Raw genomic sequence first — 14,439 nt, forward strand, 5'->3', positions numbered from 1 at the left:
GATCACAAAGCTAAAGGCTCTAAATCCAGACCTCGTAGAAAATAGCTGGGATGGAAGGTTCCAGAACGTCAATAGTCATTACCTCCATGGGGCTCTGTGCTTCCCTGCGTTTTTGTTGATGTGTTTGCTCCTTTCCTTCTCACTTTCCCAGGTGATGGGGTGGAAAGGTCCTTCCCCAGGATGAGGCCAAAGGTTGGAAAGGGATGAGTGTGTAGAAATTCCTAGACGCTTCACTTCTGCCCAGACCAGTGCCCCTCCATAATAGACCGCCTCTTTCAAAAGCTGATGCCGTAGTCAGTTTAATCTTCAGCTGACTGGATGAATCTCCCTTTAGTAGATGAAGCAACTAAAAGCGGGTGACCCCTTTCTCTCAGGCCTCTAGAAACAACAGCATTTTCATTTTCCTCACTAGAAAAGAAAGCTATCTCCCTTCTCGCCCATGGGTCGCCTTCCCCGGTTCTGTTATGCACTCTTTACATCTCTCAATACCATGACCAAATGCCTGACAAGAGACAAGAAACATTGGCTTGGCTCATGGTTTGCAGATACAGTCCACCATGGCCCAAAGCCAACAGCACCGGGAATGTGATGGGAGCCTGTGACTAAAACCCTTCACCTCTATACATCTTTGCAGAACAGGGAGCAAAGGGAGAGATCTTGCAGCAGTGTCCCTGCCCCACCCCTACCCCAGCCCCAGCCCCACCCCTACCCCAGCCCCAGCCCCACCCCACCCCGCCATAGCCTCTAAGACCCACCCCCTAGTGACTCACTTCCTCCAACTGGGCTCCACCCCCTAAAGGTTCCACAGCCTTCTGTGGGGGTGGCGGGGGTGGCTGGGGAAGCATCACCAGCTGGGGCACCAAATGTTCAAGCATGTGTGGGCAGGGTTCCATTCAAGTGGTAGTACTCTGATCATGCCAGCCAAAGCATGCTATGGCCATGCTCTGGCAAAGACACAAAGCCAAAGAGCTGGTTCCCTGCACAAAGCCCCAGCCTGGCCGCTGGGCCTTATATGGTCATTGGTGAGGAGTCAGATGCAGCCTGAGGACTTTGACTCTTGTTGACTCAGATGGGAAAACAAAGGGAAATTCGCTGACTCCTCTCCTTGCCCCTTATAATCAGCCCCCAGTGGGTCAGCCTGAATTGAAACTTGAATGCATGCGGAGTGAGAACCACTTGGCTGGGGTGCTTATGTTGTTTTTAATATAACAACAATTAGGGTAAGCTGCTTGACTCGGAGCAGTGGCTGAGTTTAACTCTGGAATCAATCTCCTATGTCTCCTCTCCACGATGAAGTATTTGACTTTGTTCTTTGCTGGCTACATCTAAGGAAGAATTATCTTTTATACTGTCACTTCTAATAAGGCCTGTGGGTGACCATAGGCATGCCATGTGGGCTAGTCACATTCCCTCGGAAGCCCTGGGGAGACTCGAGTAGCCGGCCAGGGCTCCCAGTGCCTGCAGTGTTTGGTAGAAATGCATCTGTCTGTTGCACACATGTTGACTGGCCAACTACTGGAGCCCCACACTGTGCCCACCACTGAGAATACAGCAGGGATTGAATACAGGTGAGGAGACCCACGGGAAAGGAAGGAGGAGACAGGCCTGGCTCCAACCATATCTGTGCAGAGTGCACTGAAGGAAAAGCCAAGAGGGCCTGATCTGGTCTGAGGGCTCAGGGAAAGCTGCACCAAGGAAAGAGCATGTGGACCAAAGTTTGAAGCTGGAGGAGGTGTATACCCAGGGCACTGTCACAGATTTTACCCAGGGATGGGACATGTGCACAAGGTGACGAAGGTCAGAGTGACTTGGAGACCAAAGTTATGATAGAAGAATGTTGGAAGCCGTTGAAATGTCCCTTTGAGGGTGTCATGGGCATGTTGGGGGCTCTGAGGGCATGAGAGGGGCTATGGCTGGACAAGGCAAGTGGTCCTTGTGGATGAGCCACAAGTCAGGCAGACAGTTTCTGCTGTAAAGGCCAAGCATATAGAGATGGAGAGAAGGCAGGACATCCAAACATTCATATGAGGTCTACTCAGAAAAGATCCATGTGTCAACTGTGTTCTCAATGAGGGAAAAACTGTAGAAGTCTTTGCTGAGAAACACTGGGTACGGCCAGCCAATGTTAGCTTAGGATGGACCATCAAGGAAGTGATGGAATGCAATATCTCGATCAAAAGCAGTGTTTGGGAGGCATCCTATCCATTTCCATGGCAACTGCTTCCTGTGAAACATGAGTGGAGTCTTCAACATTTGGTTTGGATTAGTATATTGGGCCAATGGGACATGGGAATCATCCACAATCCACTGTAGCTAGAGGGCATCTGAGAAGCAAGGATGCTGCTGCAGGAGAGAAGAAAGTCAGAGAATGTCCACAGGTCCTACATGTACCAGAGTGAATAAACACATCATCCCATTATAGAGACAGTCAGGTGTACATCATCTTCCACACCCTGCATTCCATACATGGCTATCTTCCGACAGTTGCCCTTATCTCTGGTAGCTATCTGTTCTCTCCCCAGTGGAAGTCTTTAGCACTAACCTATCCCCCAGTTTTGTCAACAACGTGCAACCCCAGAAATGAAGAATGCAGAGTGAGGCGGCAGAAGCATCTCTAGAGGAGCCCTGATAATGTGGCTGTGAGGCCCATCCTAGCCTAGCTCCAGGAGATCTCAGCATGCTGCTGATGTTGCAGAATGGAAGAGGACACAGCCCTTTCCTGAGGAAATACACAGGCTGACCACAAGTGACAAAATATGCCTAGGACAAGGGCATTGTATGCTTACCAATGGAGCTGCCAAAGCCATGTACAGGCTGTGGTGGCCTTCCTACTCTGAAGATATCAGCATTAGTGGCAACTCTTGGAGATGGGCCTTCAGACACAGTAGCTGTAGGCCTTAGGAGAGCAGCTGTGGCATCACTCTGACTGGGTTCAAATCCCAGCTTGGCTGGAGTACTTTACCAAACATGCAGTGTGCAGGTGAAGCACAGACATGAAGCCTACACATAGTCAGGCCTTTTGGAAAATCTGCCAGCCACTATGGTGAGAGTCACTTATGACAGTCCTTTGCCATGTTGTGCCCTGGGCCCCTTCTGAAATTCTTCTTAGATCTTGTGGTGGTTTGAAAGAAAAGGGTCCCCAAAGGGAGTGGCACTAATGGGAGTTGTGGCCTTGTTAGAGGGGGTGTGGCCTTGTTGGAGGAAGTGTGCCACTGTGGAGACAGACTTTGAGGTCCCATAGATGCTCAAGCCATGCCCAGTGAGTCAGACCACTTCCTGTTGCTGTTGATCGAGATATAGGACTCTCAGATCCAGCATCACGTCTGCCTGTACTCTGCCATGCTTCCCACCATGATAATAGACTAAACCTCTGCAACTATAAGCCACCCCATTTAAATGTTTTCCTTTAGAAGAGTTGCCATGGTCATGGTGTCTCTTGACAGCAATAGAAGCCCTAACTAAGACGGATCTTGTGGATAGATGAGAGAGGGGGCTGCAGCTGGAGTAGGTACATGAGTGCTTCCATAACTCTTGAGGCTTGTGAGTGTCCATCAAAAGCTGTTATCCCTGAAGGTCTTCTAACCCTGCCTGCTCCCATACCCCATTCCCTCCCGGTATCTACACAAAACCCCTCACCACTTCTAAGAAGATATGGAGCTGGACCTTAGAAAAGAATGAGAGTGTGTAAGTCAAGGGTGCTCCCTTCTCTCTAGCAGGTCAGTTTCTCTCACCTGCCTCTGTTTATTTATCCCATAAAAGCACACTGAGCATGAGAAAACCATTGATGGGGAAAAGCATCCAGCATAGTTGACTTAAGTACATGCTTATTTTGGTATTCATGAAAATGACTTACATCTTATAGAATACTTCCCCATGCTACGTTTCCTGGACCTCTAAAACCCTAAGCAATTAAGAGCCGTCCCATCTTATGAATTAAACACTGAGACTTGTGAGTCTGAACCCAAGACTCACAGCCCAGGTTGCTCTCCGTGGCATCACAATCAGACCCGCAGTTTCTGGGCTTGACTTAGCAGGAGGTCGCAAAGAGCACGTGTGTGATTCCCTAGTCCTCTTGTGTAGATTCCAGCACAGCCGGGTAACTGCAGGGACCCCTGAGGTTAGGTCTGCGCAGTGGGTCACCAAGCACGGTACTTGTTAGAGCCAGGGAGCAGCAATAGCCCTGGGAGCATGGGTGTGCCCACTGTCTTCTCAACAGTCCCATCCTGTGCCCACACACTCAGAGCTAAGCATGGGACAGACAGCTCTGCCGACACAGAGGCTGCAAAGCCACGGTTCCCTTTGCTGGAGGCATGTGCTCTTGTAGGAGTTTGATGTTCTGTATGAGAGACTAAATGCCTGACCTGGACTGGCGTGAATGCATGCACACACACCACACCCATACACATATTCATTCTCTCTCTCTCTCTCTCTCTCTCTCTCTCTCTCTCTCTCTCTCTCTCTCTCTCTCTCTCTCTCTCTCATCTGCAGATTTTTCTCTACCTTTGGAAATGACTCCTTTCTTCTATGATTCCATGAGTGATGTCATGCTGAGGCCCTGCAGCAAAGTGGGGAGCATAAGCTTCCATTGTAGGGGGAGATTTATTCTCAAAAGTCGAGGCTTGGGAGCGGGCAGGGCATATGTCTCTAGCAGTGAGGCATAGTGGGAAGCCTGCCTGGAGTGGAGAGGTCTGTGTTTGAGGTCCTGTCCTGCCATCAGCCACCTCTGTGACCATTAATGACAATTTCACAATCATGACCTCAGTTTCCACATCCTTTGGGCAAGTAGTTAGCTAGCAAAGTAAGATTGGCCTTAAAAGGCCCCAAGCTTCCTTCCAGCTAAAAACATCTTGCCTTTGAGCATTGAATCAAAGGGGTTCACCATGTTGCCTATGGCAGGGGTGGCCCAGACCCTTGAGAGCACGTTGTAAACACCATTCTCTCAGCATGCCTTCACAGACTCTGTCTGCTAGAAGTCATTTTAAATTGCAAGGTCAGGGCCCCTTTTGCTACCGTTTCAGCATATAAAATCCCATTCTTTCTAGTCCATGGAGAGAGGGTAGCAGGGGTTTGATTTGACTTCCCGCAGGGCATGGAGTTGAGGGCTACCAATTTTCAGGTTCAAGAGTTGTTACTCCAGCTTCCTGTTACCCACCATTAGGTTTGATTGATAGTATTAAACAGAAGGAAAACGGTATTTTACTGGAGTGGGGAAATGCATTCGGTTAAATAATAAGTATATAAAATGCACAGTTAGAGCTTTTGTGAAGGGAGAGATGTAATTTTGTGGTTGTGCATGTTCAGGACTCTCTTCCACATGAGGTTTTGTTGGGAGAAGTAGAATGCATTGGATCAGCAGAACGAAGTAAAGTTGATGGTCCTAGGAGGGCATGGGCTCATTCAGAAACATCTTTAGATGGGGAGGCCATGCAGTTTGATGCTTTGGGGGCAATCAGAGAGAAGAGAAGGCTGAGGTCTGAGAAAGGCTGTACAGAGACCAGTAGCTACAGATACCCAACAAGGGCCACTGTGGTAATACAGACCCAGGGCTCCCTGGATGGGATAGAGATTTCTGAACACTGGCTGCTTGTTGTGTTCCTGGCTGTGTGCCACATCCAGAACCTCTGGGCCAATCTCATAAGCCCAGAAGATCTGATTGGTTCCTGCACATGAGATCATTACATAGGAACCACCTGACCTCAGACACCGGCACAAACTGGCCTATGGACCAGAGTGGGTTTTGCTGGTTTCTGATCATAGTACAACCTGTAAGGACCCCTTTGCCTCTGACACTGCCTTAGGAGTCAACTCCCCAGTGATCTCTGCCACTTCCAGAATCCACTTTCCCAACCAATAATGTGCTACATGGAGGGACCAACTGTGTCTTTCTGAATCATGAAATTATCCAGACAGTGACTCACAGCATCATCAAAATGAAATCATGTTCATTGGCATGTGGTGAGTCATGTTGAAAAAAAAACTAAATTTCAGGAAATTGGAATTGTCTGGGAGAATCTGGTAACTGTGGTTTGCAGTTGAAGAGATCAAAGCCTGTTAGGAGTAAGCAAGGGATTCTGGGAGCTGTCTAACTCGGAAACATTGAGAAGTAAGTGTGAACTCTCGTGACAACTAGGATGAGTCGGGTTGTTGACTTCAAGGAATGGTTTATGAACACTGAACCCCACTTCCCCTGCTCCATAAAAGCAATATTTCAAGTTATTGGACTGGAAATTAATTTGATACTAATTTGTTCTCGGCTCATGCTTTAATGGGCTTGTATTCCTGTATATTTAATTAGAACGTACACTTGATAAATAATCCATTAACAACAGAGCCTCAAACGAGTTTCAAATTTCCGAAGTCCGTAATTATTGTCATCACTTGGCTTTTCTTACCCTCTCCTCAAAGAAGGGAAACTCTGAGATGGATCTCAAAGGTCAGTGATCCTGGTCACCCGGGCATCCTAGACTCCAAGAGCAGCGACTGTCCCTTCCTATGGAGAGTCACCTTCCGCTGTGACATGCCTGCAGGTCATAGAATCCCCCACCCCAGCCTGTATATCCTGGCCTGAGAGGGGACCAAGATCCCCTGATGCCCCAAAATAATTCAGTCCCGTTACATGCATCCACCGTGGTGAGCAAATTTTTACATGACTCCCCTGAGTGTTACAAAGAGAGGGGCGAGGGGAGAAGAGAGGGGGAGGGGAGGGGAGGGAGAGAGAGAGAGGCAGGCAGAGCCATTCAAAATCTACACAGGGAGGCACACTGGCAGCCTTGTCTCTCCTCCTTGATGTTCTATTAGATATCCGTTGTGGCTGGCTGGGCAGCTCCAGTCCCTTTCAGTCCCCCCCCCCCCCCGCCCCACCCCAGGTTTCTTGGACTAAGCCACTGCTTATTGAAGAGGACAACCTCATGGAGGAGAGACAGATCACCAGGCACTCCACACGCCTGTGTCTGAATGTCCTTCCCTCCTTCCTGACTGTGTGCTCTCTCCATTACCCACTGCCTCTGCAGTTTTCCATCTGCAGGTTAATTCCTTCTCCAGTCCTGGCCTCAGGACACCAGCTGTCCGTACTGCAGTGTGTGCAGTGAAATGCTCTTAGGCAGGAAAAAGCAGGGTTCATGATGGAACCTGGGAAGCATGATGCCGGATGAAAGAAGCCAGGCACAAGGCCATGGATCTCGGGCTTCTATTTGCATGAAATGGACAGAGCAAGCAAATCCACAGGGGCAGAAAGGAGACTAGTGGCTGCCAGGGGTGGTGGGGAGGGACTGCTGGGCTCCAAGTGTCTCTGTGGGGTCATTAAAATGCTCTGGAATTAGATAGTGGTGATCATTGGAGGACTTCAGGTACTCCCTGTACTCTAAACGGAACACCATAAAGTGCTGACATGGTGTGCTTTAAAATAGTGAGATGTGTGGTATGGGAATTAAGTCTTGACTTTAAAAGAGAATTGGCTCTGCAGGGTATCCAGTTGTCATGGAAAGCAATTGTAATTAAAAGAGTGGTCTTGGCTTAGGAGTGGACAGTTGAGCATTCCTCGGTGGACTATAAAACAGAGAAGGGCCATGGCCATACCCTGAGTTTTCCCATATGCTCTTGGTTTGGATGTCTCACGGGCTTGAGCACTCAGTCCCCACCCAACTGGTGGCACTGTTTGGGGAGGTTGTAGAACCTTTAGACATGGGGCCTTGCTGGCGGAGGAGGGTCACTGGGGTTGGGCCACTCTCTGCTTCCTTGAGGTCACACGTGAGCAAGCAGCCTCCCCCTGCCAAGAACTCCACCATGCCTTCTTTGCCATGATGGACTGGGAGCCGAAAGAAATCCTTTCTCCGTAAGTTTCTATCAGGCCACAGAAACAAGACAGGTCACGGACCCAGCACACGGCAGAGTGTCGGTGAGAAAACTGGTGAGCTGTGGTGGATAGCATCTGCCCTTGGTGTAGGGGAAGTTGTACATGCCCTGTACTTCTAGAATGGAAATAAATCTTGGTTAAAGAGCCAATCTCAAGACCATGTAAACAGAAGAAAATCAGAAGTATGTACCCTCAACTTCAAAGAAAACTGCCTTTAATAATACAGAAAATTGTGGGGGCAGGATGCATGGAAGAGACTTGAATTTATAAAACCAGAAACTCTGGATAATAATGGTCAGTTAGAAGACTTTTCTTACACAATTATGGGATTAAACTATTAATATCCTGAATATGTGTGTGTGTGTTTGTGTGTGTGTGTGAGAGAGAGAGAGAGAGAGACTCTGAAATCAGTAAGAAAGATTCAAATGAAACCACGTGTCTCCCTGCAGGCCCCCCAGCTCCCTCCATCCTTTGCCTTTCAGATGACCAAGAATTTTACTCTCTTACATTGTTGAGATGATCTTAGGCAATTCCTCATGATGTCATGGCTTTCTCTTTGTCACTCAAACTCATCTGGTCTTTTTTGTTTGTTTGTTTTTTAATGTGTGTCTGTGTCTGTGTCTGTGTCTGTGTCTGTGTGCACGTGCGTGCACGAGTTTACGTGTACCACATGCATTTAGGAGCCCATGGAAGCTGGAAAGGGGTATCAGATTAGATCCCCTGGGGCTGAATTGCAGATGATTATGAGGCACCAAGCCAGTTCTAGGAACCAAACGTGGGTCCTCAACAAGAATAGCAAATGCTCTTAGTCACTGACTTTTTTCTTAGCAAAATAGAGATAGTTTTTGTGAATGACTGTCACCACCAAGAGTAAGGTGCCTATGAGCTGACATGGGTATGGTGAGGCAGGCTGAAACCTGTCACTTAGAAGAGATGGTCCCTTTCCTGCAAAGGGCCAGCATGCTGCAAGGATTATGAATGCCTAGATGAGGAGTGCTGAGTGTGAGCAGGCATTCCTTGCCAATCAGCTGCTTAATTGGAGCTGTGACCCAGCCTTTTTTTCAACAGCATAATTACCTCAAATCTGGACAGAGCTCTGTCTTCCCAGGAGGCATCTGCGCTGTGGTTGCTTTTTGGAATGTTATAAGTATCCTACAGGGATTTTTTTTCTTCTTCTTCTGAGACCTCCCTCAGTGACCTTCCTGCTGAGCTAAACGTGGGTGATTCTGGAGATGGCTTCTTTCATTCTTCACTAGCCCCCATCTGCTCTGCTGTTTTCCTAAGCCATGATTCAGGCCTGGTTTTATTGCATTTCACAGTGTGCTTAAATACCCCATCCATTTCCTCATCCCATTACCAGAGACAATTTACATGAGGGTAAACCAAGGATGTCAGTGTGATTTGTTCTGCTGCTGCATTTTGTACAACTGGGGGCATTAGCGCTTTCCCAGGGGGTGACAGGTGAGAGTGGAAGCCAGTCAGGCACGTCAAAACCCTACTGATAATCTCTAAGCAGGTCTGATACTCTAACCAGAGACCCTGGGAAGGTACATTGGGCTTAGCAGTAAACATTGAGACGACCTGTGTCATGTGGTATAACATGTCCAATAGCCGAAGCAAGGAGAGGGGACTGGAGGAATTTGGGTTATTCTAAGTGGGAGGAAGATGTGTGGATTGATTTCCCCCTCTCTCTTTCAGGATCACTGTTACTACCACGGACATGTGCAAGGGGATGCCGCTTCAGTGGTCAGCCTCAGCACCTGTTCTGGGCTCAGGTAAGTGGACATGACCATGGACGTTCTGATTTAACCAACCGTAGACCACCCTGTCTCTGTGCTCACTGGAAGGCCCTGAGAGCAGACACTGGCCTCACAGCTCAAGTGCTCCTCAACCTGGGCAAGAGGGCTGAGGCCTGTGTGTTGCTCATCACGGCGCAGCTGGCCCAGGATCTCCTTCATTTCCCCTCTTTAAATTCTGTTCTCAGGCTGGGGCATAAGGGTGGGAGTCTGAGAATCAGAGGACTCACTGAGTTTAGGCACCCAAGCATGGCCTGAGGCTGGGGTTATGGCTCAGTGGTAAAAATGCCGAGCTACACAAAGCCACAGATCCAGTCCCCAGCACAGCCAGAAAATGAAAGAACACAGGCATGGCCGATGTTTTGTGTTCATGGCCCTGCTGCTTAAAACTTCCAAGTGCTAAAAGATAGGACATCACTTCTTAACATTGTAGCTGCTGGCTTAATCAAAACGGATTTAAAGGCCCCCTTCTCACTGGGAAAGAATAGAAATAATTTAACATTGACCGAGTGGAGTTGACTTCAGGCCTACCTGAGGGGTTTCACTGATGAGGTATGGATAAATGTAGAGAATGCCAATGACCTTTTGACACCCTGGGATTACCTACTCTCAGCCCTGTCCTTCCAAGTCCCAGCCAGTCACCACCAGTGGACTCTTCTTATGTGCTCCCTGGAGAAGCTACTTGTCCGATGAATTTCCACTCTAGCCTTTTTTTTTTTCTTCACAACATCTATGTATTGAGTTGTGAACTGTCAGCTTGTATCCTCAAAGTCCTCAGTGGCTGGAGCCAGGACACTAGAGAGGAGCTGCAGGGGAGGGAGGAGAGAGAAGGACCTCGGAAATGTACCAGCTTAAATGACAGGGTGGGGCTGTGCTTTGTATGTCTGAAGTAACCGCCACTTCTGTGAGTTCTGTGAGGGTTTGGGGAGAATGAGACCCCACATACATCACAGCATACAGACACACAACAGTGTGGCACAGCTTCACACACACAAATGACATAATGTGTACAATACACACGCAATCAACAGCCTACCCGCCCCAACACACACACCACAAATGGTGTAATAAACACACACAGGCAATAAACATAACAGAGCCTCAACATCCACATGCACACACACACACACACACACACACACACACACACACACACACACGCACGCACAGAGAGAGAGAGAGAGAAAACACACCCGTCTCATTCTACAGCCTCCTCTCGTTCCACACAGGGCTCTCTTTGGTTCATGTAGGGTTGGTCTGTTCCTTCACCTACTACATAAAGTTCTATTTTACACGTATAGCTCACTTTTCCCACTTGTGCACATGAGGGTGTGAGTTTTGGTGGTTTCTGCATTTTCTCAGTTTTAGGCAGCAGTGTTCTCAGCATCAGCTGGCTGTCATGTGAGGGCTAGAGAGGGCATGGCTGGCAGGTCCCAGGAGAGCTCTTTCCCTGGGAGGAGTCACACTCCTGACCCTTCATTTTTTTCAAAGAGCTGCCTCCTGCCTCAATTGTCATGGTGATCCACAGAGAATGGGGGTTCACTTCTTCACAGCCTCCCCAATGGTTAGCACATCTCATTTTATTCTGAGGGTTTGTCACTGGGTATCTAGGACTGTGTCCACAGATGCTCCTCTCCTTTACAATTGTCTATGCACTCCAGACAGAGAAGGCATCCATGGACCTGAGAAGGGCTTCCACCACTGTCCAGCTGAGTGAACCAGTGCCTGCATTGGGGTTACTTATAGACATGGGTGACTCAAAAGCAGCTACATTACAGAGAAATCCTTTGTGCAACTTACAGATAGCTACTGCAGAAGAGTTACCTCACCCATGGCCCACTGTCTACCTGTCTTGTTTTGTTTTGATTAGCTGTTTTATTCTTCCTCTACCTCTGGCCCTGCCCCTGCCCCTGCCCCTGCCCTGCCCTGCCCCTGTCCTCTGCCCCTGCCCCTGCCCTCTGCCCTCTGCCCTCTGCCCTCTGCCCTCTGCCCTCTGCCCTCTGCTTCTGCCTCTGTCTCTGCCTCCCAAGTACTGGGATTAAAAGGGTGTGCCGCCACCACCCAACTGCTATTTTATTTCTTGAGACAAGATCTCATATAGCCCAGGCTGGCCTAGAACTGGCTGTGTCGCCAAGGCTTGCTTGAACTTGTGATCCTCCTGCCACAGACTGTCCAGTGCTGGGATTACAAGTGCATGCCACACCTGGCTTCTGCTGTCTACCTTCAGGCCTTGTGAGTCCCCCTTTCTCCATGAGGGAGTACTGATGGCAGCTATCATACCCAACCCAGAGGAAACAGCTGTACAGCACACCCTAAGGGGGCAAGCTGCCCCGGGTACCCCCATGCCACTCAGCCACCACATACTTCATCCTTCCTGGGCTGCCCACTAATTGTCTATTTCCACACACTGCCTAACCGCTACAGACACCTACAAAACTACAGGTCATCCCCATAGAGCAAAGTCACCCAGACACAGCCGTGTCTGCAGCAGCACCCACCTCCCGTCCCTGCTCCTGAAAAGCATTCCTTTCCCTAGTCACAGACTCCAGAACTGGCAGCTGAGGAATGCTGTGCAGTCACTGACTGTGCCCCTAAGCCCCACCCCAACCCCCAGATCTCCTTGCCACTCTAACACAGGTCACTCATTAGCAGAGAAATCACAGACCCATGCTGTCAACTTTATCTTTCAAGCCAAGAAGCAGAACGTTGCATCCAATCTACAGCTCTCTGACAGAAGAATCGATCGGGGCTGGAAATAAAGAAAAACTGTATTTATCCATAGTAGCACCAGCATGATAGACATTAGGAAAGAGAATGGGGATAAATTTTCTGCTAAGTGTGGTGTGTTTTGGAAACATAGAGACACAAGGGCATGAAAGTACCGGGGGGTGTCATCGATTCACAGAGAGAAGTGTCTGTGCAAGTGTGGCGTGTAGCAGTCTATCCATAATGACGGGCAAAGTACACTCTTATACCCAATTCGGATCAGTTCATAGTCGTTCCTCTTGTACAATTTAGACCTAGAAACCACGAGTGCACATGTGTACATGTGTATGTGTATGTATCATGTGTGTGTGTGTGTGTCTGTGTGTGTATGTGTTGTGGTCTATACATGGGTGTGGGTGGACATGTGGAGGTCAGAGGTGGGCAGTGGGTGCCTTCTGTTGCTCTCTGCCCTATTTTTCGGAGCAAGGTCTCTCACTGAGCCTGGAGCTCACCAGGTCAGGTAGGCTAGCTGGTCAGTGAGGCCTCAGGGTCTGCCTGTCTCCACCTCCCCAGTGCTAGGGTACAGATGTGCACTGCCACATCCAGCTTCTCCTCGGTTCTGAGCATCCGAACTTGGGTCTTCATATTTGTGTGACATGCATCTTACTCACTGAAGACCACCATTCTTCTTTTAGCTCTGTGTCCTCTTCTCTGAGGGAGCTGCATGACGTCATCCCTGCTTCCCCACAGCCTGGGCTTAGTTGGCCTTTGCAAAGTCAACTCCCCTATCCAGGCCAAATCAAAGGGACATCTCTCCATGAAACCTCCATCCAGTCTAGCTGTACCAAAGCCACGTAGGGGAGGAAGGGCTAGCCTGGGTTCACAGTTTGGGACTGAAGGCCATCATGGTGGGAGAGGCTGCACAGCCCTAGCCATGACAGCAGGAACATGAGCAGCTGGTCACACTGCATCCACAATCAGGTTGCAGAGAGAGATGAAGGAAGGCGTAGAGTCATCTTGCTTCCTCTTTTGTTCTTCACATTCAGCCTGGCCCCCAGCCTGTGCAGTGGTGCCACCCACACTTAGGGTCACTTTTTCTCAGTTAAACCTCTCTGGAAACACCTTCAGGTGTGACTCCTCGCCCACTTGAAATCCAGTCCAGGTGGCAATGAAGACTACCCACCATCATCAAAATAATCATTTGAATTTGGGACTCAAGACAAACACACCCATTGTAGGATAACTGCTGTGTGAATACAATACTATTGTTTATCATTTGACAAATGGAATTGACATATCTGGAGAAATCTGAGCATGTATCTCAGCTCAGCCTCTCCTCCTGCTGCTGGTGGCCTCTGCTGATCTCTGGCACCCCTCTTCTTGTGACCATGACATTCCATAGTTTCTGCCTCCGTCTCTGCTTCTTCCCTGTGTGTTTCCTTGTGTCTCTTGCAAGGATGGGTCCTCAGAGTTAGGCCCCACTCTCAGAACAAGGTCATTTTAAGAGAGAGGTTTGAATTACATCTTCAGAGACTCTTAAGTGTGATCCATTCAGCGGTACTAGAGTTTAGCCTTTAAAACATCTCTGTTCACTTGGGCATTCATCATTTCACTAGTGAAACAGACCTATGCCATCTGCTTTACAGGACTTCTATAAATACTAGAGAGGACAATGCATTCAAGAGCCTGGAGATCCAAAATGCCTAAGGAGCAAGGGGCTGGAGAGATGGCCCAGTGGTTAAGAGCACTTATTGCTCTTTCAGACAATCCAGGTTTGGTTCCCAGCACCTACATGGTGCTCAACAACAGTCTGTAAATCCAGTTCTAGGGGATCTGGCTCCCTCTTCTGGTTTTGTGGGCACTACATGCAGACATACATGCAGGCAAACTATCCAAATACATAAAACAAAAATAAATATATTTTTGAATACCTGGGACCAGACGTGTTTCTTTCTGATCTGCCCACATTTAGGATTTGGGGCTTTCTGACTAAGGATACTCAACACATAAATAGCTTTTTAAAAATATTTTGTAATAGTTTCATCTTCAACATCTTTTGTCATGCATCTCACGCTGGTGGCACAG

At 48.6% G+C, this 14,439-nt stretch overlaps 1 protein-coding gene across 2 annotated transcripts in view; it reads left to right on the top strand.

Annotated features, from left to right (window-relative positions):
- Positions 1 to 14,439, top strand: part of Adam12 (ADAM metallopeptidase domain 12) — a 327,810-nt gene that overhangs the window by 210,542 nt on the left and 102,829 nt on the right. For both annotated transcript variants that reach the window (XM_052711869.1, XM_052711870.1), the window contains exon 5: positions 9,551 to 9,627. In XM_052711869.1, coding sequence (XP_052567829.1) covers positions 9,551 to 9,627 — 77 coding nt within the window. The remainder of the gene's footprint in view (positions 1 to 9,550; positions 9,628 to 14,439) is intronic.

The sequence above is a fragment of the Peromyscus californicus genome, unplaced genomic scaffold (genome assembly GCF_007827085.1).
Source record: "Peromyscus californicus insignis strain IS unplaced genomic scaffold, ASM782708v3 Scaffold_4__1_contigs__length_199733344, whole genome shotgun sequence".
Classification (NCBI taxonomy): domain Eukaryota; kingdom Metazoa; phylum Chordata; class Mammalia; order Rodentia; family Cricetidae; genus Peromyscus; species Peromyscus californicus.